Source organism: Protopterus annectens, chromosome 7.part0, assembly GCF_019279795.1.
Source record: "Protopterus annectens isolate FY-2018-M chromosome 7.part0, PAN1.0, whole genome shotgun sequence".
Classification (NCBI taxonomy): domain Eukaryota; kingdom Metazoa; phylum Chordata; order Ceratodontiformes; family Protopteridae; genus Protopterus; species Protopterus annectens.
The window spans coordinates 1,254,814,533-1,254,841,206 of record NC_056739.1 but is presented as its reverse complement, the minus strand read 5'-3'; the positions used below and the strand labels follow the sequence as shown (position 1 = coordinate 1,254,841,206).

The 26,674-nt window shown below is 37.6% G+C and overlaps 1 protein-coding gene across 2 annotated transcripts in view; it reads left to right on the top strand.

The window, feature by feature from the left end:
* LCTL (lactase like) overlaps positions 1–26,674 on the top strand; it is a 499,576-nt gene that overhangs the window by 257,261 nt on the left and 215,641 nt on the right. For both annotated transcript variants that reach the window (XM_044077870.1, XM_044077869.1), the window contains exon 11: positions 8,540–8,739. In XM_044077870.1, the coding sequence (XP_043933805.1) occupies positions 8,540–8,739 (200 nt within the window). The remainder of the gene's footprint in view (positions 1–8,539; positions 8,740–26,674) is intronic.

Genomic DNA, 26,674 nt, shown 5'->3' with positions numbered 1-26,674 from the left:
TGTGTGTGTGTGTGTGTGTGTGTGTGTGTGTGTGTGTGTGTGTGTGTGTGTGTGTGTGTGTTGTGTGTGTTGTGTGTGTTGTGTGTGTGTCTACTTTGGTTGGCCGAAGTTTCAGTACTTCGAAACCCACTTGTGTGATACCACTTGTTCGAAGTAATGAAACTTGAAAACTGAATACGGAGATCACAATACAGAGTGGAATGGGAATATTCCCTTTTCCTCACTGTAGTGCAATCTCGGCGTTGGTATATTTAAGTAGTGGGTGTTAGGGGGCTTGCCCCCCTGCAAAAGATGTTTTAATTTTTTTTTTTTTTTAGTCAGCCAATCCAGTGACTAGACTTCATTGAAGTGCACTTTCGCTGAAGTGGGCATCTACTTTTCTTTTTCGAACTACTGAAATTTCGACGAAGAAAAGTAGAGCCATATATATATATATATATATATATATATATATATATATACACACACACGTGTGTGTGTGTGTGTGTGTGTGTGTGTGTGTGTGTGTGGGGACAGTACAGTATCTGTGAAACTTTGGTTCTACTGTCCTTTTTGGGAGACCAAATGATGGAAAGAGTAACAAAAGAGGCTGGGTTCTGGAACAAAACTCAAAAAACAACAGAATGGATAGCCGGAACAGTCCAAACAGCAAAACACTGAAGGAGCAAAGTCAGAATCAGGGCTGAACGTGATAAAGAGGTCAAAAACCCGGACATCTCCCTTCCAAAGTAGAAAAAAACTGACAATGATTGAAGATAGTGCAGTGATGCTGACGCCACCCCCACCCATCCTAGCGCTGAAGGCAAAGGGGATCAATAAACATTAACATGGTCAGAGTCAAAGGGACAATTTCAATATTAATGCTGACTTTCCCATCAACAAGATCAATCCAGCACCAAATTGGGAGCTAAAGAAGCCAAGGCCAACACACAGGGAACCACTGATACTGAGGGAACTCCCACCAAATCCACCTCAGATGTAATGGGACTGTAAAAATGACACAGTTAGGAAAAACTCCCAAAATCTGGAGACCAAGGTGGTTGAGTAGACAAGAATACTAGCCTCAGCCTGTGGATTTCAAAGAACACTGACCCCAACCAACTGCTGCTGCAACAAATCAACAATCTGTGCCAAACTCCTGTGGTCTAATTGGACATCTATAGGAGTGGATGCATACACTGAGTACCAGCAAGTTTTTCAGATGAAATGTGATGTATTGTTCAGTGCCTAACTTTACTAAGCAGCACCGTTATAGTGGTGATAAAAATATGCATGTATATGTACCTGATTAATAATTTCAGCAATAAGACTGGCCAGTGTTAAATTTGTAGCACTGCTCAACATACAAGGTACTGTACAGAAACTAATGCACAGTTAAAAGAGGTACTATGACTGGACCCAGTATTACTTTTATTTTGACATTTAAATTATTAAATTGTATTTTCTGAACATCTATTATTGCTGCTTAGATTCTATCTTTTGTTTCTGATCAATGAGAGATTCTTATGTCACTCCTCCTTCCCTGTGTTCCATTATTCTACAGAAGGCCCTGTGAAGAGGTCTCTGTGCTTATATTTCAGCTGTGGAATCCTATTCTTACACTTCTAAGAGACTAATCATTGTATTTCAGCTGTAGAGTCCTATTAGTTACACTTCTAAGACACTGATCACTCTCCAGAATCTTAAGGTTTAAATTAAATTCTCTCATGCTAAGACTACCCAGTAGGCAGTGATGTTCCATTACTACTGAAGGTTACATGCTGGAAGATCTCTACCTCTTTCACATTCCAACTCTACTAAATATTCATATCTTCTGGCAACTAGCTTATACATTATGGTAGAAAAGCAGTGGTATGTAGAACTATTGAAAAGCAAGTACCTATGCTTTATTTTTCTTAGAGTGTGGGCTGCCTGTACGTTTTCAAGGGCTCATATTATAAGCATGAAAACTGAATCGCGCAAACACCTATTGAGTGACACGTAAAGGGCGAAAGCCCAAAACATTGAATCCCAAACACGACAAAACCAACAAACAAATACTGTCACTAACTGTTGTATGCAGGGGGGCAAGCACCCCTGCACCCCCCACACACCTCCTACTTAAATATACCAACTCCGAGATCACACTCCATTGAAGCAAAAGGAAGAATTCCCTATGGCAGTATCCGTTCATACCTTCGATATTATGATTATTCGCTCTTTCTGTGTTGCTCAATAGATGTTGGCGTGATTCCATTTTCGTGCTTATAATATGAACCCCATTTTCAACCTGATAACAGAACAAACATTCTGTAGCAGGGTATCAATGTACAGGTAATACCCAGTAAAAAGAAAGTATGCTACTTGCTGCTGTGAAGCTCAGACAGAAAAAAAAAAAAAACAAGTAGATGTAGATGCCATTTTTGTGTGTTAAGCAGAGCTTTGTTGTTTAGCAAGCATAAAAATAAAAAAGAAAAATAGTAATGTGTGCATGTACAGATGTGTGCATCTACATGTGTGTGTGTGTGTGTGAGAGAGAGAGAATGACTGTGAGTGTGTGTGTGAGAGAGAGAGAATGACAAAGTGTGTGTGTGAAAGAGAGAGGCAGAGACAGCACATACTAATGTCCTGTCTATGCAACAGGCAGTTCACCCATGTATTACTTAAACAAGAAAAAGTATGAACCTCTGATGTCTGACAATATGGACAGGCATTAATCCTCAGTGATTTACCAGCAAATCAAACTATACATAAGAGTCAGAGCAGAAAAATGCAGCAAAATCGGGGACAGATAACAGGCATCAGGGAGGGATTTGCAAAGCCTTGCACTCTATGACTTTTTTTTTTTCATTCATTTGATCAAAATGAGACATCTGAGGTCTAGTCACATGACAAAGTGGTTGTAACTGCTGGATGTGTGTGTGTGTGTGTGCTTGCACATATATGTGTGTGTGTGTGTGTGTGTGTGTGTGTGTGTGTGTGTGCGCACATACATATATACGTGTATGTGTGTGTGTGTTTGTGCACATACATATACACGTGTGTGTGTGCGTATATCTGTGTGTGTAGACATTAAATACTTACATAACTTACACTCTGGATGCAAAATACTTCCTCCAACAACAATTAAATATGGTATAGCATTTGAAACATTAGGCAGAGAAACTATTTTACATCAAAAATATACAAAAAATGTAATTAAAAAAAAAACAAATACAAAACAATCTAACAGATAGCCCATTCTCTAAGCACAATAATGCCCTCCAAGGTCTGTGTTACCAGGATAATATATGCCATTCAAGGAGTGCAGTGGCCCTGTGCATGCTAAGATGAGCCTCACAATGCCCAGAGCAGGCAGTATATTTCCCCAGTAACACACACTCTATCAGACAAAAACACTAGCTGGCAGTCCATGCAACTATTATAACAACAGGAAGTGGAAACATTGTTGAACTGCCACAGGAGGGTTAGCATTATGATTAAGGTGTTTACCTGACAAATGCAAGGCACGGGTTTGGTTCTCACCTTGGGGAAACTGGCTGGCCTTAAAATAGCCCAGAAGGGCAGCAAGTCTAGTACTTACCTATGAACATATATTATCTGACTCTTGTATAATGTTAAATATTGAAATGGAAAATTTTAAATTCAGATATGGATGGGAGCTATAACCTTATGGATTTATGTATGTATGTATGTATGTATGTATTTATTTCATGTTTGTATTATCTGGATGGTCAGCTGAGTTAGAACACATTTCAGTGGTGGACTGAGTAGAAAATTGGCACACAAATTATGTACATATAGAAACATCATTAACACTATAGGTTTGCATACACAGGCACAAACAGTCAGATACCCACCAGAATAGTACAAGCCCAATATAAACAAAAATAATTTGCTAGAGGAATACATAATAGCAAACAAAAAGAAGTAATTTTACAAGTGATGTAGGTACACAAGTACAGATACTGTGATCGATCTACAAACTTTTGTGACAGCACTTCGGTAGGCTTTGCTACATTTATACAGATTATATATATGTATGTATACACATATATTTATATAAATAATGGAAGCAGATATCACAACTGATGGCTGTATACAGGTAGGAAAAGCAGGACATTAATCTAGAAGCATATTACAAACATGAAAGAGAGGTCATTGTGTAGTTCCAGTATGGCTTTATCAACAGAAACAGATTAGGTATGAGGTGAGGATTTTTTGAAGATGAAACTTACCACTGCATAATCTAATATTACAAACTGTTCACGTTTGCCTAACTCCATTTTTGAAACAAAGCATCGCCAAAGAAACTATTACTTGTGTTTAACAAGGTTGTTTCCATTGGAACAAAGTTTACTAAACGCAAACCACTCAGGGAAGTGGATAAGAGTGATGGGCAGAGCAACTGAAGAACACAAATCATTTGAAAAGAAATCTACAATTACATCTGAAAGTTGCCTAATTTAGCAGTTAGACTACATCTTGGTGATGAGCTGCAAATAACATAGTTCTACTTCATCCATACTTCCTTGACTAAGTCCTGTGTAGAATATTTCCATAAAACAACCTAGGAGGTTGTAGATAAGTTGTTTCCACCTTGATGAAATGCTAAGGATTCAAAACGTTAATAGCTGACTGGCTGGAGAAGACTGTTCCACTCTGGTTTTCCAGGATGACAAGAAGGATTCCTTGTTCTGGCATCTTGGTGTCAGGGGGTGGAATCTAATGGCACTGAGTAGGATGAGACAGAACAGAAACTCGTGAGGTGGTAGCTCAGTGTGCTGAGATGTTTGGACACCCAACAGAAGGGGGTTCCCAATCACCAGAAATAGGATAGGAACAAGCACCCAGCAAACAGTGCGCCTGCACTAGGACAAGTCTGCAAGTATGGATGTCAGTGGAACAGGAACAAGCACCCAGCAAACAGTGCACCTGCACTAGGACATGTCTGCAAGCATGGATGTCAGTGGAGTCTGCACTATGGGAACTACTCATACTCAGGCTGCAGTGGGTCTGGGGTTATGGACAATACAAATTATGCATCACACTAGAGATGATGTAACACCAGGTAAAGAGGGCCTATCCAAGATTATTTTCTATATTCTTTTAACCCTTATGCCTGACAGCTGTCAAGTCATCTTCCTATAGGACATGAACCCATTCTTCCATGCTGAGTAAAAGCAGTGAGAGTGACAGCCTGTCTAAAGGGAACAATCACCCAGGCAGTCACTGGGTGATTTTGTGCTCACGACAACCTCTTAGCCATGAGATTATATACTACAGGCTGTATTCCCTCCCCTGATTATGATAAGCACATCTGCATCATTGCATAGACCAAAATGCCCCTCTAGCCTATGCATACATGCATGCTCATTCATATGCATAGACAAGAGCTACCATTACAGGCTTGGGTAGCAGGAATGTGCAAGTGCATGTGTTTAAAGTAACCAGTTCTCACTTTCCATGCTGTAATACTGCCGTAATACTGGGCCACTAGTCAGTCAGACAGACAGACAGGAATCACTCTCTCCCAGGACAGATGAGCTGTAGCCACTTATTTCTCATCCTCCCCTACCCAGTCCTACAGTACCAGAGCTGCTAGTCAAATGTGGGTCACCTGTGGCCTAGTCAAGCTTTATCCATTTGTACTGCAGAGCAGCCTGGTTAATGCTTTGCAGTTTTCTGACCTGGGGATAATTAGAGTACCTTTTAAAAGTGTGTGGCCCTAGTCTGGGAGGTGAAATCAGATCCCCAGACTGTTGCAAAAAGGAAGCTCCTTTGAGCTAAGATAGGTGAAGATATGTAATCTATGGTAGCAAACTACCTTTGTGGCTGCCAAAGATAAGTAATCTATGGTAGCAAACTACCTTTGTGGCTGCCTGGAGGACAACACTCTCCAGTCAGCTCTCACCCTTGTTGTGAATAACGGTATGGAGGGTCAAACTGGCTAAAAACAGAAGGGGTGCTGATGGTTGGTTGGCACAGAAGCAAAAAGCACAGACAAAAATATAAATAAATAAATATATACTGCATTTGTTAACTTGAGTTTCATTGAAATGGATCACCATTCCTGACCTGTCAAAACCTGGCTCATCAAAACTATGGGATGAACATTAACATGGGTCCTATGGAGAGAAAAATTTGCTCCCCTTGCAGCACTCACTCAGATTTTTATATATTCATAGATATTTCAAGGCCAATCAATTATATGTCCAATCATGCCACGCCATTAGTCTCCCTCAGGCTGCACCTCCTTTCTGCTGTAGGGCTTTACCAATCTCATAGTAAATTTGTGGACACACATCCAATTATTTAGGGTATATTTAAAGGAAGACAATGTGTTACACTGGTTAACATGCAGTGGAAGTTTATTGCACAGGTTTGGAAGGCTCTGGGTTATAAACTTGTTCTTTCACCATGTTTTATCTGTTGAAGATTTAGGTCTCTGGTTCTAATACAGATGAAGATGTTGGACTTAGGGTTGCCACCTTTTGTTGTGGCTAAAACCACAGTAAGGCCACCCCCCACACATCACCTGTAACCCCACCCATTCCCTTCCCCTCTCCCACCCATGCCCTGCCCATTTTGTGACATCACTATGACATCAGTGGACAGGAGCACCCTTTTTCCATTCCTGATGCCTGCTTTCAGCCGATTTACTAAGCTTTTCTGTAAAAAAGGATAGTAAATCAGCCGATTTTTATAAACTCCAATAGTCTGTTTTTTTTTTTGAAACAGAATACTGGAGTTTGTACAGTGTTTTCCGGACTACTGTAGAATCAATTTAATTTCTGGATAGTCCAGAAAAAACAGATAGGTGGCAACCCTAAGTGGACTTGAGATACAGGAGGTCCAGAACAATTGGGTTTCTAATAGTTCAGTAAGCAAGACAGAGATCTTTCCTCAGAAGTTTATAATGCACTGAACAAAGAGTGCTGGTAGCTCACGGACTTTATGATCCTTCCTGTTAGGAACCTTTGAGATCTTTTTAACTGTATGATATGCAGATACATCTCAACAAGGGGTCTTGCTTTTAATAATTAGCATATATACAATGATGAGTAAAAGGGGGTGATTACCTTTTTAGAACTTGCTGCTATTCCTTTAGCAATTAGCTGGGCTAAACAAAAGTATTTCCTGGTAACTGTTATCTAAGCAAAGTTTTTTATTTATTTATTTTTAAGATCTTGTGGCTGGTAGTTATTTATGTATTATTTATTAGCTGAGAAGAATGTATTTTAGTACTAAAAGTTGTCTAGCTGTCCAAGGCCAGATTACTAGACCAAATTACTAGTTAGGAATTATTTTTATCATTTACGTTTGGATAAAGCAAGAGTGGTACAGTAACTGATGTGTTTGGGTCCTAGCCATAGATACCTTGACATGCAACACGCTGCGCAGAACTTAAGGGTTCTATTAGCCTTCCCTAGGAGAGTGTGTGTGTGCGCGTGTGTGTGCGCGTGTGTGTGTGCGTGTGTGCGTGCGTGTGTGCGTGCGTGTGTGTGTGTGTGTGTGTGTGTGTGTGTGTGTGTGTGTGTGCGTGTGTGTGTGTGTGTGTGTGTGTGTGTGCCTGGGTGATCACAACAGTACGCCAGATATGAGTCAGCGAGTATGTTGCAGTGTGCATGTAGATGCATGGGTGTTTCAGTGAGTCTGGAGGATCTGGTTAGTTTGTGTGTGTGTGTGTGTGTGTGTGTGTGTACAGGAACATCTAGGAAGGGGTGTGTGCACTGGTGTTGGAATGTCCACTTATATGGATGTGGGGGTGCATTTGCAAATGTGAAGCATGGGCTGCTAGGGAGAACACTAGTATAGTCAGGTCTGACAGTGGAGCTCCTTGTCTGTGTACGGATGTTGAAAGCCCCTAACTAGGGCAGCAGTACATACTTGTTTATTTTTTCAGGACCAGGTTGTGTATGAACGGGTTACTAAATCAGATTTATGTCATTTCACTTTTATCCTGCTGGGCACCAGTGGTGTAACTCATGAGACAATCCCTCTGGTAGCTATCAGAACTATTTAGGCAGTGTTGCAGATCCAAGACCCCTGTCCTTCACATACCTAGGTAGTGCTGATTGGCAGTAGTGGGATTCAAACACCATCAGTGCCATCCTGGTCTTTACAGGGCGTGCAGAAGTTTTTTTTTTATCCCATTTACTGAGTTCTGGGGAGCAAGCCCTCCTGCAAAAATGCTTTTTAATTTTGTTTATGGACTTGACAATGTTGGAGTTTGTGTGAGCTTGCTGTAAGACAAAGTGTAACTTAAATTAGTGATTAGCCATGTACACATAAACACACACATTCACAGATAGAGAGAGAAACAGAAATAATTTTCTTTATATATATACACACTAGGCAAAGAACAGAAAGATCTTAAGGAGTGGCAATACATATGAAATGTAGACAGGATTGCAGTAGTCTATACAGAAATGATACAAAATGTTTTTGAAAAATCTAAGATTAGAAAATGTATCATTTGCTAAGTTTCAATGCTTGTATGATAATGTATAGCGATACCTAAAATGTATACCATTTTAACTTTGGAATATGATTTCAGCAATTAAAGATGGTGTTAATGTGAAATCATACACTGCCTGGTCACTGCTGGACAAGTTTGAATGGGATGAAGGTTTCTCTGAAAGATTTGGACTATACTATGTTGATTTTAAAACAAAGAACAGACCTCGATATCCAAAAGCCTCAGTCCAGTACTATAAGAAGGTCATCAGTGCCAATGGATTTCCAAGTAAGAAAGAGGTAAGTGCAATAACAAAACTTTCCATCACATAGGTGGTTTCAACTGACCTACAATAATAGATAACTGCTGACCAAAGACATCCAGGTGAAATGAGACCAACATTCAATAACTGGAAACGTTCGACTCATTTTCATTTCATTCTTGGTCATTCTCTCCCAATGTCCCTCACTTTTATCAATGAGAGCCATTACAAAATATAAATAAACTGAAAACTGAGGCCATGGCTTAAAAAAGACTCCTGAATGTTGCACGAATAAATGTGGCTGTACTTCTAATTCTAAGAAAGTGTATTCTGAGTAGCAAAACAACTGCTAAAATATATTATACTTTCATATATACAGGAAGATTTCAAGCTGGTACTTTTCATCCTTCAAAGGTATCTGTATTCCCAAGGGATTACTACATTCTGTTTATCTGAAGTGCTGGCAGGCTCTTAGCATGAGCTGGAAGGCAAGACTAATGTGCCCAGTCCTTTATTTAAGTATGAGTCCTTGCATAAATTAAGGTTAGTGTAGTAAAAAATGATGATATCCTGATTTCCAGGTAATAGCCCTACAGACCTGTCAGGCTGATATCCTCCTCAACTAATTGTTAACTCATTAATACCCAAGTGGTATGGAATGTCACACCTCTAGCAGCCTAGACACATCTTGTTTCCAGAGAGTTTTCTGAAAAGTAGAACTAAAAAGGATAAGCTAAACAAAAGTAATTATTTTGTGAACAATAAAAGCTATTAAAACTGTACAAATTGCAACATTATCAGTAAGAAGCATTCTTGCAGTGATAATAGTCATTGCATTCGTAGACTTTCCATAAATACTATTAATGCACACAAACCCCAAATTATATTAACTTTCACAAACAATTTATCATATCTTAGAAACTGTATAAATTACTTGAATATTATAGGTCCATGGGACGATACTAGGCTATTGGCCTGGAGGTCCTTATAAGCCTAGCCAAGAATTTCACCCATGTTCCCACAAAGTCAGCACCTGTTTCCCCTGTCCAGCAGGGACACAGGTGGGATCTCAGGGGTATATTTTCTGTTTCCCATCCAGTCGTCCAGGTTCCTCTTAAAGAGGGCTAGTGAGGTACTCTGCTTGACATGGAGAGGAAGTCTATTCCACAGATGAGGGAGTCATTGGGACACAAATTGATCCCGCCAACAAGTTCTATTAATGTCACAGACCAGGTTGAGACCTTGCATGTGGGTTGCACGAGTGGAGTTTGATTTATGGATATGTAGCAACTCCATCAAGGGTGATTCTGAGATGCCCTTGTATGCCAGACACAGGTCACCTCTGAGCAGTCTATATGAGACTGAGTAGAGGGACAGGGCTTTTAGCCTATCTGTATAGGATAGGTGTGCTCGGCAAGGTACATGCAGAAGGGGGAATTGTACTCGATAATGGGTCTGATAAGGGAGGAGTACAGGGATGTTATGACCTGATTGTTCCTGGATGAAATACCCTTACATATGAGGTGGGCCATGTAGCATTGATGAACATTTTTGTTAACCAGATATAAGCTTCCACATGACAGCAAGAAATGTCTCTATTAGTGCATGTTTATGAGATATTTACAGAAAAATGAAAATATAGGCTTACTTGAATAATTAGCAGAATAAATAATACTGAATATTTCTCAGGATGTGCAACTTACAGTGCAATTTTGAAAGACAGTTTTCTTAGACATCTACGTTTTCACGTGATGTCATGTGATAGTTTGTAAGTCAATTGTTTTTTGAAGTATTAAGTACATATGAAATATTGTTTGCTTGCATAATTACTAACAAATGACTAGCAATATATCAGGTATAGTGTGATATAAACGGACACTGACAATACATTTTTCATAAAGTTGAAAGTATGAATAAGTGACAAAAGATTAATGTCCCCACTGCAAGACACCGTATACTAACAATCTTAGTGTCATTTTTGTTAATAACACCTTGCACTTTCTAATACTATCTATTATTAGGTAGTAAGTCACTTAAAGAAGCCAGAACCAAAAAAGTTGTGGATACCATAAGGAGTTATGGGTGTGAACTGGGAATATACAAAAAAAAGTGTTATAGGCTTGAATGAGTTAAGACAGTGGAGTGTGTGACAAAACCATTCTTCCCTACCAGTTAGCTTGAAGCACTATTCTGATTTAAGTGATTGCCTACAAATCCTCATCTTAACTACTGGTTTACCAAGTTATTGTTCATACAGATGAGATTATGAAGCTATTCATAAGATGCAGTCTTAAAATCCATCTAATGGGCAGTCCAAACTTGAAGTGGGAATTGACTGAGGTTGTGGACTAAAATGAGTCAGCTGGTTCAGGACTGCAGTAGAAAAGATAGAAATTTGGAGGTTGTTCTCATTATTGTAGAGGATGCTTGAAATCAGTTGGCTGTGCCACTAGCTATCAGCACTGATCCTAGCACTTTGGTTTGGATTGGGGAAAGGGTGAGTGTGCAAAAGCTAAGATGATACTGTGGGATTTTAAGGGCATGAATTAGGCCTAGCTGTGGGAGATGTCAAAGATGAGTTAGGAGACTAAAAACAAACTTAGTAAAATAAAAATAAAAGCTATGAATGAGTCAGGGATGGAGTAACCAAGGCTATAGATAAGGACTTGATGAAGAGACAAAAAATATAGAAGGCCAGTGTTGCTGTACAGGAGTATGAGGCAATCAATTAGAGAAGAAGATAGGACATACAAGAAATGAGAATGATAGCTAGAGAGTGAGAGGAGAGAGAGTGCCAGGAGGCTAGCAGAACGGTAGCAAAGGTGGTGAAGGTAGGAACTGGAGAGAAAACTGCTGCCCTTAGGGGGGATAAAGTAGAAAAAAACAACTTGACTACTTCCCAGAGTCATTAGAAATTCTGGCAGTATGTCAGCAAATCCTCCAGTTATTTTTAATTGATCACTGTCCAGTGAAGAAATACCTGAGATCTGGAAGACAGCAACAGTGGTAATCTCACACAAAAAGGAGCACAGGAAACCTCTGGGTAACTGCAAGCATATTACTGTAAAATCAATTTGAGGGAAAACCATGAAGAGCAACCTGAAGGAAAGGATAATTCCTTTCCTGGAAGACAATCTCCAGTACAGCAGCCACATAGATGCATGGCCAGAAGGCATTGTCATCAAAACCTGACCCAGTTTTGTGAATGAGCTACAGATGAACTTGACTGAGGAGCATCAACTGAAGTGGTCTACCTGGACTTCAGCCAGGTCATGACACAGTCCCACACAGGTAGCTAACTGGAAATGGGGTAGGACAATTGTGGAACTGGATTGTTGCATGTCTCAGCAGTAAGAGAAAAATAATTGTGGGGAGAGTGAACATGGCTGAAATAAGACAAGTGATGCACCACAGGGTGAGATGTAGGTCCAGTACTCCTTAGTGTGTTTGTTAAAGACATTTCTGAGAGAAGTCAAAAGAGGGACAACTTCATGGAGTGAAGGATGAGGAGAGTCTAAGGAAGGATTTGGGATGGCTGAACAAGGGGTCACAAAGGTAGCAGTTGAGGATCAGAGCACACAAATGCAAAGCACTGCAGTTGGGCTACAAAAACCCTAATGTAAAATATCAGTTGGGTATGGGAACGTATGTCAACAAAGTTGGAAAAGGATCTGGGAGTAATGATCTTACTTGACTGAACCACCAAGGGTAGAACGACAGTGCAGTGTGAGTGGGGAAACTGTTAAATTACTCTGTAAAAGCCATCAGCAGATAGAAGATAAAACCAAAAATCCACATTTGGGATGAACTTAACTTTTACGTAAAGGATCATTTTATTCCAGTAGAATATGTAATATGATTCACTGAATGCATTGGCAATATTCTGATTCCTAAAGCAGAGGTAATAATCATGGGAAAGTGGTCTTGCATTGAAGTAAAACAGACATTGGTAGTTGAATTCAAGAGGCCTGTTCATGAGCGATGTTAATACCAGCAGCGCTTTACAAGGTGATGGAGATTGCATGCGCGCGCACACACACACACACACACACACACACACACACACACACACACACACACACACACAATAATACTAGCATCAATTTACAAAGTGGTGGAAGCTTGCATGCTAGTGAGACAAAAGATCAATGTCCCTAAACTGGCATTATGCTGATCGTTTCTGCCTAAGCCACTCTCAGTATAACCCTTGGCTGGTACACAGACAAGGCTGCCAAGTGCATCTAGACAAAATAAGTATTTTACTCAGTGTAAAGGAATAAAGGGGTAAATACTGAGTTAAATTAAGTTACTAATTAGAAGCATACTATACATTCATGCTATGGGGATGCATTACTGAAAGCAGTCCAACAGGCACTCAAAGCAACAAATAACAATTGTGTAGGGAGTTACCACTGACAGAACAATTTAAATATTGGGGTTCTAGAAAATGTGAACTTGTAACAAAACTGAATAGAGCATAAGACTTATTTTGAGAAGATTTACACCAAGACAACATGTGTCTAGACTATGACTGGATTGTGCAGAGATTTGGACAGATGCCAGATTATCATCAATAGTACAAGAGTTTTAAAGGGATAGCAGATAAACTGAAAATTAAAGGTGTTTACGTAGCAGATAGACCAGAATTAGTTGGGTGTTTTACGGAAGCTAGGAGACATACTCCTGGGAATTCATAAGTAATAAGTAAGGCCTATAAACCAGGTTTATCTCTAGCAAACAGAGACAAATAAATTCAGACTTATGTGGGAAATGAAGTTACTAATGCAAATCCTCAAATCCACATGTGCCAATGTGTTGTTGGCCATAAGGTGTGCTACAAAATCAAGAAATTTCAGATTTTTTGGGTGGTAATGTTACTTCAAATATTGCTAAATACAATCAGTGTGATTCAGTGGTGCTACAAGACTGGAAACATATTTTGGGGATGCAAGATGCAGGACAATTTTTAATAGTATTTGTAAGGGGTTATATAGAAAGAGTATGGCCATGCACTTTGCATGATTTCTGTGAAACAAGGGGGTCATTAGTAAATAGTAGGGCACATTACTTGCTCTCTTAATGTTAAGAAGAAAGAAAAACAGTAACTCACAGGTAGAAAAAGATGGATCTACTCACTGTAGAAAAGGTTACTGAACCTTCAGAGAATTAAAATATTTAGAACAACCATATTACCTAGCTGTTTCTCAGCTAACTACAATACAAACACTTCTGTATAAGCCCACAAATTGCCCAGTGCTTAACAACTTAATACAACAGTACTCCACTGATAGAATTTTACACTCAATATAAAAATTATTAATCACTACAAGCAAATCATTTAATAGTACAGGTGACTCTCTATATTCAAATAGATAAGGTAAACTATGGAACCATGTCCCACTACCATGGAAGACCATTCAGAATTCAAATTCATTTAAAACACAACTAAAACGTCACCCATCAAATCAATGGATCTGTTCCTCTATATCTTCTGGATAAATACCATCGTTATTTTCAGCTTGCCATCAAACCATTTCTTTTCTTTCACTTTCAAAATTCTATGCCCCACAATCAGTCTTCACCAATACCTGAATAGTTTTACTAGCATCTCCCAGCCACATACATAGTTTTGTGACACTGCTCACCCCCTACCTCTATACTTCCAATATAAATCTTAAGATACCCATATATATATATAATTATCTGAACCTGCTTTATACCCTTCCTTTTAACTGCAACAATATTAACATTTTGTGACCTACCTAGTTTCCTTCCCTACCCTCCAATTCATTAAACTTGTAAACACTTATTACATGATCTATTATCTATCTGGCAAACCCACTAATACATCTCTTCAAATGATCAATGTTCAACTTTACTAATGCACAAGTATCTTTTAAATTGCAATAGTTGCCTTTATTTCATATGAATATAATATAATTAGCAAATGCATGTGCAATTCTTAATATAATGGTAAAGGTGCTTACCTTACAAGCATAAGGTGCAGGGTTTGATTCTCACATGGGGTAATTGGCTAGGCTAAAAAAATGGCCCACAAGGGCAGTTAGCCTAGTACTAACCTATGAATCTAAAACCTATGAACCTATGAATAAATGCTCATTACTATTCACAAATGAGCATGCTGATGAGGCAGTCCAACCAGTGTGCCTGTTATAAATCCTACGTATACCAATGGGAAAATGTCCAGCTGCCAAAGTGCCACTGAGCAGACAGACTTTCTACTGACATATGCTGAGGGACAGAACAAAGTAAAAGAAAAATCAGGTATGTTCTGTAAAACTAAACAGAAACCTACCTGACTTTCCTTGTATGTTTGCAATGTCCCTTATAAATCTCTATTTTTTAATAGTTACAAAAAAAAATCAGCAATGGAAATTCTGTTTTCTCTGTTGTGTCTCCGGCGCTGATGTATTCTTCATCTATTATTATGAAAATGATGTTCAGGTTTTTGCATGGCTTCTTTATCTCTTTACTGCGTTTTCACTGCTTTTCTAGTTGTAATTTAAATTTCTGGTGGTAATATTTTTACCTGAAATGCATATTTAGTAAATGTCCACTAGTGTAATTGTGTATATTATATTAAATTCACAATTCTAGAAATAATTTTCATGAATTTCAATGGCATGCATTTTAGTAATAAGCATAAGTACTTAATTTTTTTCAGAAACAGAAAGTTGAAATTGTATAACTCCAAGAAATTCACTTGACTATCACTCAGATATTCTTGATCAAGTATTGATATATATATATATATATATATATATATATATATATATATATAAAACTATAGTATAGCTAATAAAGCTGGACCATAATTATTTTAAGAATAATATTCACATTTATGTAATGGCTTTATATCTGGGCATTGTGAGGTGTGTATTATTCATCATAATGAGATATTTGCATGAAAGCATTATGTTTGGTAATGTTTATTCTAATTTTACAGCATATTCATCCTTTTTGTCCCCCAGTTTTAGTGCTGTGCAACAAGTGAATAATACTAAAGCTATAATTGTTGGGACATGAAATGCCATAGCACATCCTGTCCTGGGTTTTCATTTGTTAGTTTTTCAAATCATGTTTGGAATATCACCTTATTGTCTAGTTTTACAGAGAATATATTTTACTAGGCCATGTATTGGAGTATGTATCATGCAGAACTGATTTTATACAACTAAAGCTCTATGTACCCCTTCTTCTGAATGTGTTTTTCTACAGTTTAATCATGCAACTATAGCATGGGTACCATAAGTTCTGACAGATATTACTGAGTTAGAAGTTGAAGATTCCTCAGATCTGGTCAGAAAAGATATTCTTGTAATTGGAAAATCAATTATACATCTGCAGAGAAGATAATGAATATCAAATGGTGTTATGCTTGCCAGGAGCAAAAATGGCGGATGTGAAGCAGGCCTTAGAATGTCTTAATGTAAGGAGGTACGGATCTGCTTTGATTCATGTCTGTACAAATGATCTCATCCACAAGGACTCTGACTGTTAGTATGGAACTTACAAGCTTCTTAAGATAGCATAGCTTGTATAGGTGTTAGGATATATTTTTCACAAATCACATATGGACAGGAGAGTCAGGTTACAGCGACTGAAAAGATTTTTTTGGTAAATATCTACCTTGAAAAAAATGTCCCGTTTTTAAAAAATTAAATGTATAGAGCATCCGAGCTTAATTTGGGTGCACGTGTTCAGTTTGGATGATGTGTACTTGTCAAAATCAGAATTTTTGTGGCAGATATTTTACAATATTTGACAAACACAAGGTAGGATTCTTGCCAGGTCAAAAATGTTAACAGTATACAGAGTGCAACATTTGATGCATCTCTGATGGTTGTTAACACTAAGAGCATTAATAATAATTGTTTTTTTACTGGAAAATTTGCTACATTTCCACAAGATTGATGTTATTGTTTGTGAAGCATGGTTAAAGAACAATGATTGGAAAACAGTTCTGTCAAGGTACAAATATTTTAACTGTAACTGTAAGAGACATTGTAACAAAAAAATCAGGTGGTGGTATTATGACAGGGATTAAAGATAGTTATAAGACCTGTGATTATTACATGTTCAGTGATAACATCAATACTATAGATTGTGTAGCTTTGACAATAAAAACAACCCTGGAACATATAACAATTGTTGGGAGTGTATAGACCACCAAAGTCAAGAGATAATGACCTGGAGGAATTCATGCATTTCTTGCATAAAACATAAGAGGTAAGAATAATAATGGCCGAGGACTTACATTTACCAGAAACAGACTGGAATAATATCAGTTCAACAACATTAGTAAGAAACTTATTCACAACATATGTTCAGGAACTTCAATTGCTTCAAATGGAATGGAAAATTATTTGTGTTCCTAAAGAAATTATTGCTACTTCATGCCAAGTTTAACCAGCACTGATGTGCAGTGATCATAGGATTACAAATATTAAATTTTAGCTAGATAATTCTGCCAAACTTATATCTAAACCAATTCACAGAAGATTAATAACAGATAATATGGAAGCAAAACAGGAACTATGCAAGTTTAATTAGAGTGATGCATTCAGTGGAAAAACTGCAGAAGGAATGTGGAATGTTTTGAAAAAGAAAGTGTTTGAATGCAAAAAAAAAAAAACTGTTTAACATAAGGATCTAGGCACACAACATCAGGGGGATATATTTCTATAAGAACGAGATACTTCATTAAGGTGAGAAACAAAAAATATAAGAAATGGTAAAGAGGTTGAACTACAACTTTGAAAACTGTAATAAACAAGCTGAACAAACAAACTAAGCATTGTGCAAGACAAGATCAAGAAACATTTGAAGAAAATGTATATAAAGATATTAAGCATAATGGGAAACCATTTTATAGATATATAAGATGTGGAAGGAACAAAGACATACAAATTGATAAACTGTGTGTAGATTCTAAAATTTATTCTCAGACATAACAGATTATAGATATATTTACAAAATCTTATGCAAAACAGTTTGGCTCCACAAAGGGGGTAATAAGTTGTCCTAGTGACAGCCCAGTAACCTTGTTTACTGAAATAGTATTAGATTATATTGAAAAAGAACTATGTCAACTGGACCAAAACAAAGCACAGGGAGAGGACAGAATTAATAATAATGACCTGAGGACACTTAATTTAAAACTTACAGTACCATTATATCTATTACTTACTAGGTCATATAAATTTGGGCAGATTCCTCAAGATTGAAGACATGTACTTATTAAACCTGTCTTTAAGGAAAATGGGAGTAGGACAAACCCAGAGTCATACAGACCCTTAAGTCTACTTTCATGTTGTGGAAAAATACTGAAGAAGGTCTCTTTCGGCTTTTCCCGGTTAGGGATCGCCACAGCAGAACTCCGGTCCACTAATGATTGACAGTAGATTTTTATGGGGCCGAGTTGCCAGCTCAACGCCCAACCTTCAACGAAGGCATGCCCATTCACACAATTATTGTCAGAACGCGAAAGGTTGGGACTTGAAACCATATATCAGTATACATATGTTGAAAATAGTTCTGTTACCGCCTATAGCATGGTGCTCTATAACAATATGACAGAATCATACACAAAACACTGATCAACAAATTAGAACAACCAGGTAATGATGTACTCTTGATAAAATGGATAGCTGTATGGCTTACAAATAGGACATGGCAAGTATCATATAGCAATTGGACAGGTGAAACTCTTGGTTACAGTCAGGGTGTCCCACAGGCTCTATCCTAGACCATACTTGTTTATATTGTATCTTTCAGATCTATATTTTTCATCCGAGGTGTTCTACAGTCAGTATGCAGATTTGAAATTTGGTAAACTGATTAAGTGTGTTACAGTCAGCAAAAGAACTTGACTAAATTGACCATTTGGGTACAGGAGAATAATATGCTGATAAATAGATCAAAAACTAAGCATATGAGATTTGGGAGATATAAAGTGAAAGGTGAATATTTAATACAGCACACAGTGATTGAAACTGTAGATTCATTTAAGGACCTGGGTATACCAACAGATCCAGCTTTGAGTTTTTCTAATCATATCAGCCAATCGGTTAATTACGCTTATAGAACCATATGCTGTACAAAGATTTATAAAGTCTAGGAACTCAGAAATTATAAAGTTATTGTTAGTTACATTAGACCCAGATGTGAGTATAGAATAACAATATGGAAACCTTATAAGAAAACAAGCATGAGTAAACTGGAAAGAGTACAGCAGAAATATACCAAGGGCATCCATGGGTGTGAAAATTTAAGTTATTATGAAAGACTAAAATATTTGAACTTGTACAGTGTCTCATACAGGTATTTAAGAGGAATCCTTATTCAGGTATATAGGGCATTTACGGACAACCACCTCTGGGAATGTTTGGGTAATCACAACATAGTAGAGAATCATCAGACAACCTGTGTATACGATTCTATAGGAATGACAAGTGTACCAATTGGTTCTCTGACAGAGCAGCTGATACATGGATCAGACTACCAAATTATATTAAAGCAAGCACTAGTTTAGATATTTTAAGAATAGTATGGACATCTATGATGGGAACAACTATTTTGGTATACTGGCAGGCTAGAAGGGCATTGATGCCTGTGCTTGAAATATCTGTATGTATGTATTATCTATTAATTGCACCAGGTAACTTAATTTGTCCTTTCTGCAACCAGTATTTTCACATACTCTTTGAAGAAGCAACCAGCAACTTCTCACAAGTAAACTGAGAATCTTTTTTTTCTGCTTAAGCAGGAAGGCTTTAAAGCATGAATTTTCACTGAAGAAAGTAGTAACATACCAAACCCTACACATAAATAATAACTTAGAGTCTCATATTGAAGAACTGGATGTACAGACACATGTAATTTATACATTTCTGTATTCATTATGATAACTATATTAGTAGATTGAAAGACTTGTTAGAGAAAATGTATACTTTGACATATTCTTTAAAAACTGAAATAGATGTAGAAGGAAGTCTGTACATCTCTTATATAATGAATCAGGCAGACTACTTTCAACACAGTGTGAAGATATGGGCATCAGAAATTGGGTCAGTTCTGTTGTAGATAATGGATGTGAATATTCTTATTTTGGAGCTGATTTAAAAAAAAAGGCATATTAATAAATCTGCAGAGAGGGTGCTAGGAAGATTTTTGAGAGAGCAGTAATTGGCATGCTGAAGTATGATCACTAATGTGTAAATTATGTTCTTTTTATAAAAAAGGATAAAGATTGATTGTAATCGCTGTTAATTTCTAGTATTTTATTGACTGTACAAAAAAATCTGTTTTTCTTTTCATTTTGTTATTGTAACATTTATTTGCATTCTAGTTTGTATTTTGTATATGTTTGGAGCTTTTCTCCTCGGGCCTCTGCTGAAAAAAGGATTTTTGCCCAGTTGGACTAACCCAGTCGATAAATGTCAAATACATAAATAAATCAAATGGCAGTATCTTGGATAAATCACCTTACTCAGAGAAACAGTAATCTCTCTCTCTCTCTTGCTCGAGCACACATACATACACACATACATATGCACACACACACACACACACACACACACATATATATATATATATATATATATATATATATATATATATAATATATAAAATATGGGTTTGGGAGGCATTGCCCCCATTGTCAGGTGGTATATGGGGGGCAAACCCCCTGCAAAAATGCTTTAAACATGTAATTACTTCAAATATCGGTGTCTGATGTTTTATTATCTCACGTCTGAGTACTGAACACTTTATTACATTTATGTAATGGAGCCATGCAGAGATTGCTTGCATTAATACATGCCAGCAAAACAACTTATATGCATTCAGTATTCAAGAAGTACAAATGGCAGTTATATCGTAGAAGGTAAACTCATCTAGGATTTGATGACCTTAATGATAACTACATATACAGTTGCTTAATGCACTTTAGTTATTTTATCATCCCAGGTTTGCATCTCCTCTATCCATGAGGCATGATCAATTATGTTTGATTATAAAAAGATTTAGGTTAGGGGAGCATGTTTCATATTTCAGTTTCAGTTCAGTCTACACATAGGCTATTAAAATTATAGTTCAGTTATAGCCACTGCTGTTGATAAAAGAATATCAGAATAGTAGATTTACGATGCTTAATCGCATCTCGCTTAGTTGAGACATCCTTACAACTAAAATATGCAGTACTGACATTGATCACATTCTCAAGTGATTGCAGAAAAAAGCATTGCCATATCATATGAAACATTTTTTTGCAATTGGAAGCCCACCTGCACCCCACTGGATGCTCTGTCCTTTTACCACCAATTTCTGTATATATTAACTCTGACATTGTTCAAACTGAAAAAAAAAAACAGAAAAAGGTCTAAGACAAACATAAAACCTACTTTATCCTCTTGTCCTACTACTGTTATTCAAAACCAAAGCACAGCATTTGTGACAAAACAAATTCTAGCATGCAAAAATGCTAACAACATAGCCAGCTCAGGTCACAGAGAGATGTAAAGCCTTAACTACAGCTCAGGTCACAGAGAGATGTAAAGCCTTAACTACAGCTCAGGTCACAGAGAGATGTAAAGCCTTAACTACAGCTGAGCTGGCCCAAGTTTGGTTAATGCTGCAGGCCTTTTCCAGAGCTGGCAGAGAAGAATGGGAATGCCTTTCCTGGGGGAAGGATGGGGCACAGCCACAATTCTTTAGAGGAAGAATGGCATTGTGGTCACATCCTAGGAGGCAGTTTTCTGCTCACCAACGTACCACCTGGTGTTAGCCTTCATTAATGCATTCACTTGAAGACTAAAAGCACTGCAAATCCTTGCAGTGCAGTGGCTATCATATCCCCCTGCAAAGGGGGGAAGAGTTAGGTTATAAAGGCACTCTCAATGCCAGGATGCTGGTGAGAACACAAACAACCCTCATGGCTGTCTGTATGATGGTGGTTCTTTTGAAAAGCATTCAATCCGTACTCTACTGGAGTAATTCCATGGTAATGGGGATCAAACAAGCAAGTTCCCATTAGAGAAGGCTTGATGGTCATTAGGCACAAATGGGAAAAGAATACTTTGAAAAAAAACTGACAACATAAATCTGTTCTTTCCTTTTTGATGTTTGCAGTCTGATAAGATGAAACAATATTAATTAAAGTGCTGTCTTAGATATTATTATTCTTCAGTTCCAGCTTGGGTTTTGTCCTCATAAAAATGGATGGCACTAATCATCTTTCATAAATTATATAGGAAACTTGGAACTGAATAACTCAAGCTGAGCAGGAGTCCTAAGTATAACCTACGGGGATAAATTCCAAAAGAGTTGCTCTCAGTGTAAGTGATTTACTTTGGTGTAAGGCCTATTTATAAATAGGTTTACACCGTGGGTCAGATTCTAAAAGACCTGCTCTCATTGTAAGTGTTCAACTTACACTGAGAGCAAGTCTTTTGGAATCGGCCCATCCAAAACAAATTTTCAGATTTTTGTAAGGAGACTGCCACAGTTAAAATTGTCAGTAAGACTGGGTATGAATCATTACTTGAAAAAGGATAACTTGAGTATAAGAAAATCAGTGGAAATGGTGTATTGCAACAACGTACTAGTCAAATGGAAGAAGTTTCAAGGTTCTGGGAAATAGCTCAGTTGTTGAGATGAAACAGCCTGAAAGATTTTATGGCAGTAAGCATGAAAAACTGCAGTGATTATGGAGTAGAGCTACATATAAAAGTTGATAGTGCACTGCACTATTAAATTTGTGTACAGGAAGAAAAAATATATAAAAAAATTTCTTAGTACTTCAGTTGTGCAGATGGAAAATACAAAAAAAGGAACATTTGACAGATTAGGCATTAGGCTGAACTGATAGTACATGTTTTTTGTTTTTGATGATGGACCAGATTCCAAAAGATTAGATCTCAGTAAGTCTGTCTGATATCAGAAGACTTGCTCTCAGTGTAAGTGACTTACTTCAATGTAAGGTCTGTCTATAAATAGATTTAGAGCAAGTCTTTTGGAATCAGGCCATGTTGTCACCAAGGCATTTGATTTGAGTTAAAGGACTTCTATATTTGAGTAAACTTCAATATTACCATTTTTCAGATGCATACAATATATTATAAATACATACGCACATATCTGTCAGTATGAATATTATTTTCTTCTTCCCCTTTTTCATATAAAACTTGAGTAAGACGAGATTATTCTGTTTCTCATACTTTGTTCATTTTGGCTCTATATATTCTATGTTACTGTGTTTCCATAACTGTTTTCCATGATCTACAATAGGGAATAACAAATGTAAGTTTATATGCTAATGGAGTACTTCTAATATATCCTATTTATTTCTATGTCTATTAAATTTTGAGTATTTTCTATATTTGTTAATCATTCTAAATCATTACGTATGATGATTTTTACCTTCGGTAATATTAGATCTTATTCCAGTTATTTTTCAGTTTACATTTCTGTCAGTAACATATGTTTCTTGTTATACCCAGGTAGCAGATTTAAACTGTCTAAAGTTCAAAAGTTAAGAAACTGAGACTTGGGGTGTACTTAAGTTTTATGTTTCTATCTATGGTTCAGCAAATACTTGGTGAATCATACACTGTATCTGGAGAACTTTTATTCATTTTTTATGAACGCTGGCATATTTTAGACTATGTTGATTCTCACTTGTTTATTCATAAAATATATATATATATATATATATATATATATATATATATATATATGGATCTACTTCACAAAACAGTCCACTTTCCCGACTTTTACATCACTGAGACGAAACGACCGACAAACTCCAAAGACCGACATCTAGAACACTGACTTACCACTCCAGGTAAGTTAACTGCTTGGCCATCCTGAAAAAAAATTAAACCAAATAACAATAAACTCACCCATCTGGGGGAGTCCTTTCCCCCACACCCCCCTAACTAAATCTACCAACTTCGAGATCACACTACCGTGAGGATAAGGGGAAGAGGTCAATGGGATGGCCAAGCAGTTACTTACCTGGAATGGAAAGTCAGTGTTTTGGATGTCGGTCTTCTGCATTTGTCGGTCCTTTTGTCTCGGCGATGCGAATGTCGGGTAAGTAAAATGTCAGTCTACTAAAGTAGACCCATACATATATATATATATATATATATATATATATATATATATATATATACACATATATACACACACACATAAAGCTGGCATAAATTTTAATCTTTCAATAAACTTCCTTTTGAATGAGGATTATTAAAACAAGTCCCTGGAACTTCTTTAATATATGCATATTTTTACCTTGGTTTCATATTATGAAATAATATAAAAAGTAATGGTGATTAGGGTTTTGAATATAGCTCATATCCCTATTGCAGTTTGGGATACATGTCAACTCATCACAAGCAGTTTCAGCAAATAAATTGAGAGGCACTCACCAAAACTACTTACATCAAACCTCAGACACATTTTTTTTGCGGGTAGAAAGTTCACCTGTGCCTCTCATGTGAAAGGCTGCCTCCCCTCAAACATATATACCAACTCATAGGTCACACAACTATGGAGAAAGATGAAAACTCTACCATTGTTGTGTGATCAATGAATAAAGATGAAAACTCTACCACTGATTAAAGTAGTTTCGGTAAAAAGCTCTAAATTGATTTACTTTAGCTAAGTCCAAAATTGACCTGTAGTTTGAATTTTCTGATACAGGTAAAACACCTGGCATAGTGCAACTAATGAATAAATGTTGGCATAAAAAGATACAGTATGTAATTTAAAATTACCAAGGAATGCACATGCAGTTGCTAGGAAAATTTACTCCATAAACTGACTAAACTTTAGGATATAAATTGGTCAGCTGCTTTTACCGATTCAGTCATATTTCACAGGAAGAAAGTGCTCCTTAAAGTATATAAAACATTGAGTACACACCAAGATATAAACGGTAGGCCTTGGAAAATGAAATGGGAAAAGTCTTACAATGTTATTTTTCACTTAAGAACTTTGCATACTTAAAATTTATCTACACTTTACAAAATGCATCAATACATGAAGATAATTTATGGAATTTATTTTTCTCCTCAGAAATTGAATCTGATGAGGATGTCTTTCTTCTCATGTTGACATTGAAATATTTCAGTGCCTATTTTTTCCATTATTGGTACAACATTAAAGTGGTTACTGCAGGAGGTATCTTATAAACTATGGGACATACAGATAAAATAGATCTTAAGATGCTTTTATTAGATTCAATGGGAACTAACAACATGAATATATCAAATCAGTGTAATAGGTTCATAGGTTCATAGGGAGATACTAGGCTATCTGCCCTAGGGCATTTATAAGCCTAGACAGAGTGTATTTGGCTTCTGCCTCCCTATTAGATTAGCCTACTGTACCTCTGTAAAGTAGGTCACAGAAGGTACCCTTTAAGATTAGTTTACTGTGCCTCTGTCTAGCAGGGACACAGGAGAGATCCCAGGGGTGAATTTGTGATTTCCCATCCACGCGTCCAGATTTCGCTTGAAGAGGGTCAGCGAGGGGCTATGTCTAACATTTATTGGGATTCTATTCCTGATTGAGGGGAGCCTCTGGGAAATGAATCTGTCCCTCCAGCATGTCCTATTTATTTTTGTGCTGAGGTTTAAGTCCCTGGAGCATGTAGCTCTAGGGGACTTGGATTTTTTGAGGTGGAGCATGTCCATTAATTCTGGGTTTGACATGGCTTTGTACGTCAGGCATAGATCGCCTCTGAATAGGCGGTAAGTAACTGAGTAGAGCTGGAGTTCTTTTAGTCGAGCTGCATAGGACATCTGTTTGTAGCCCATGATCCTCTTGGTGAGGTACTTTTGGGGTCTCTCCAGTTGCTGCAGGTGTCGGGTAAGGTACATCCTAAAAGGGGCATTGTATTCAATTATGGGCCTGATGAGTGATGAGTAGAGGGGCACAATGACCTCTCTTGATCTAGATGCGAACCCTTTCGTGATAAGGTGGGCTATATAGAAGGTCTTTCTAACCACTTTGGTAATGTGATTATCAAAGGAGAGATTACTATCTACGTTGGTCCCCAAATCTCTAATTACTTCTTCTGTACTTAATGGATTACCACCTATGTGGTAATTTGTGGGCATCTTGTTTTTCCCAAAGGGGATGACTATGCACTTTTTAGCATTTAGCTCGAGGCCATGGCTCTGGCACCAACCATCCGTCTCTGTGAGACCCTTTTGGAAGATGCTTGTGTCAGCTAGAGATTCGATTATGGCCCCCAGTTTGCAGTCATCTGCGAACTTTGTCAGCCATAATCCCCCTATGTTAGCCTGAACCTCAGAGAAGTATATACCGAACAAGAGAGGTCCCAGAACTGAGCCCTGTGGGACGCCACTTGTAAGTGGTTTGGATTTGGACATGGCACCTGCAATTCTGACCGTGTGGGTTCTATCCCTGAGCCAGTTTGCAATCCATCTTGTGATACAGGAGTTGATATTTAAGCTGGTAAGCTTATTTAAGATGCCCGAGTGGGGTATTGTGTTGAAGGCTTTTGTGAGGTCTAGGTAGGCTGTGTGGACTACCTTGCCCTCATCTATGGCTTTGGTAACTGTTTCAAAGAAATCAACTAGGTTTAAGAGGCAAGATCTGCCCTTAACAAAGGTGAATTGGGTAGGGTCCAGTGTCTGGAGGCTCCCAATGTCTTTGTTTATGAGTTCCATGATAATATGCTCCATAGCTTTACAGACCAGACTAGTCAGGCTTATGGGGCGATAGTTCCTGGGGTCCATTGTGGCACCACCTTTGTGGAGTGGGACCACTGTAGCTGTATGCCATTCTTTGGGTACATATCCTATAGTAAGGCTAAGTTTGAACAGTGACTTAATGTAAGGGTTCAGTTCTTCTTGGAGCTCATGTAAGACACAGCCTGGGACACCGTCCGGTCCCATAGATGCTGTGTTTTTTGC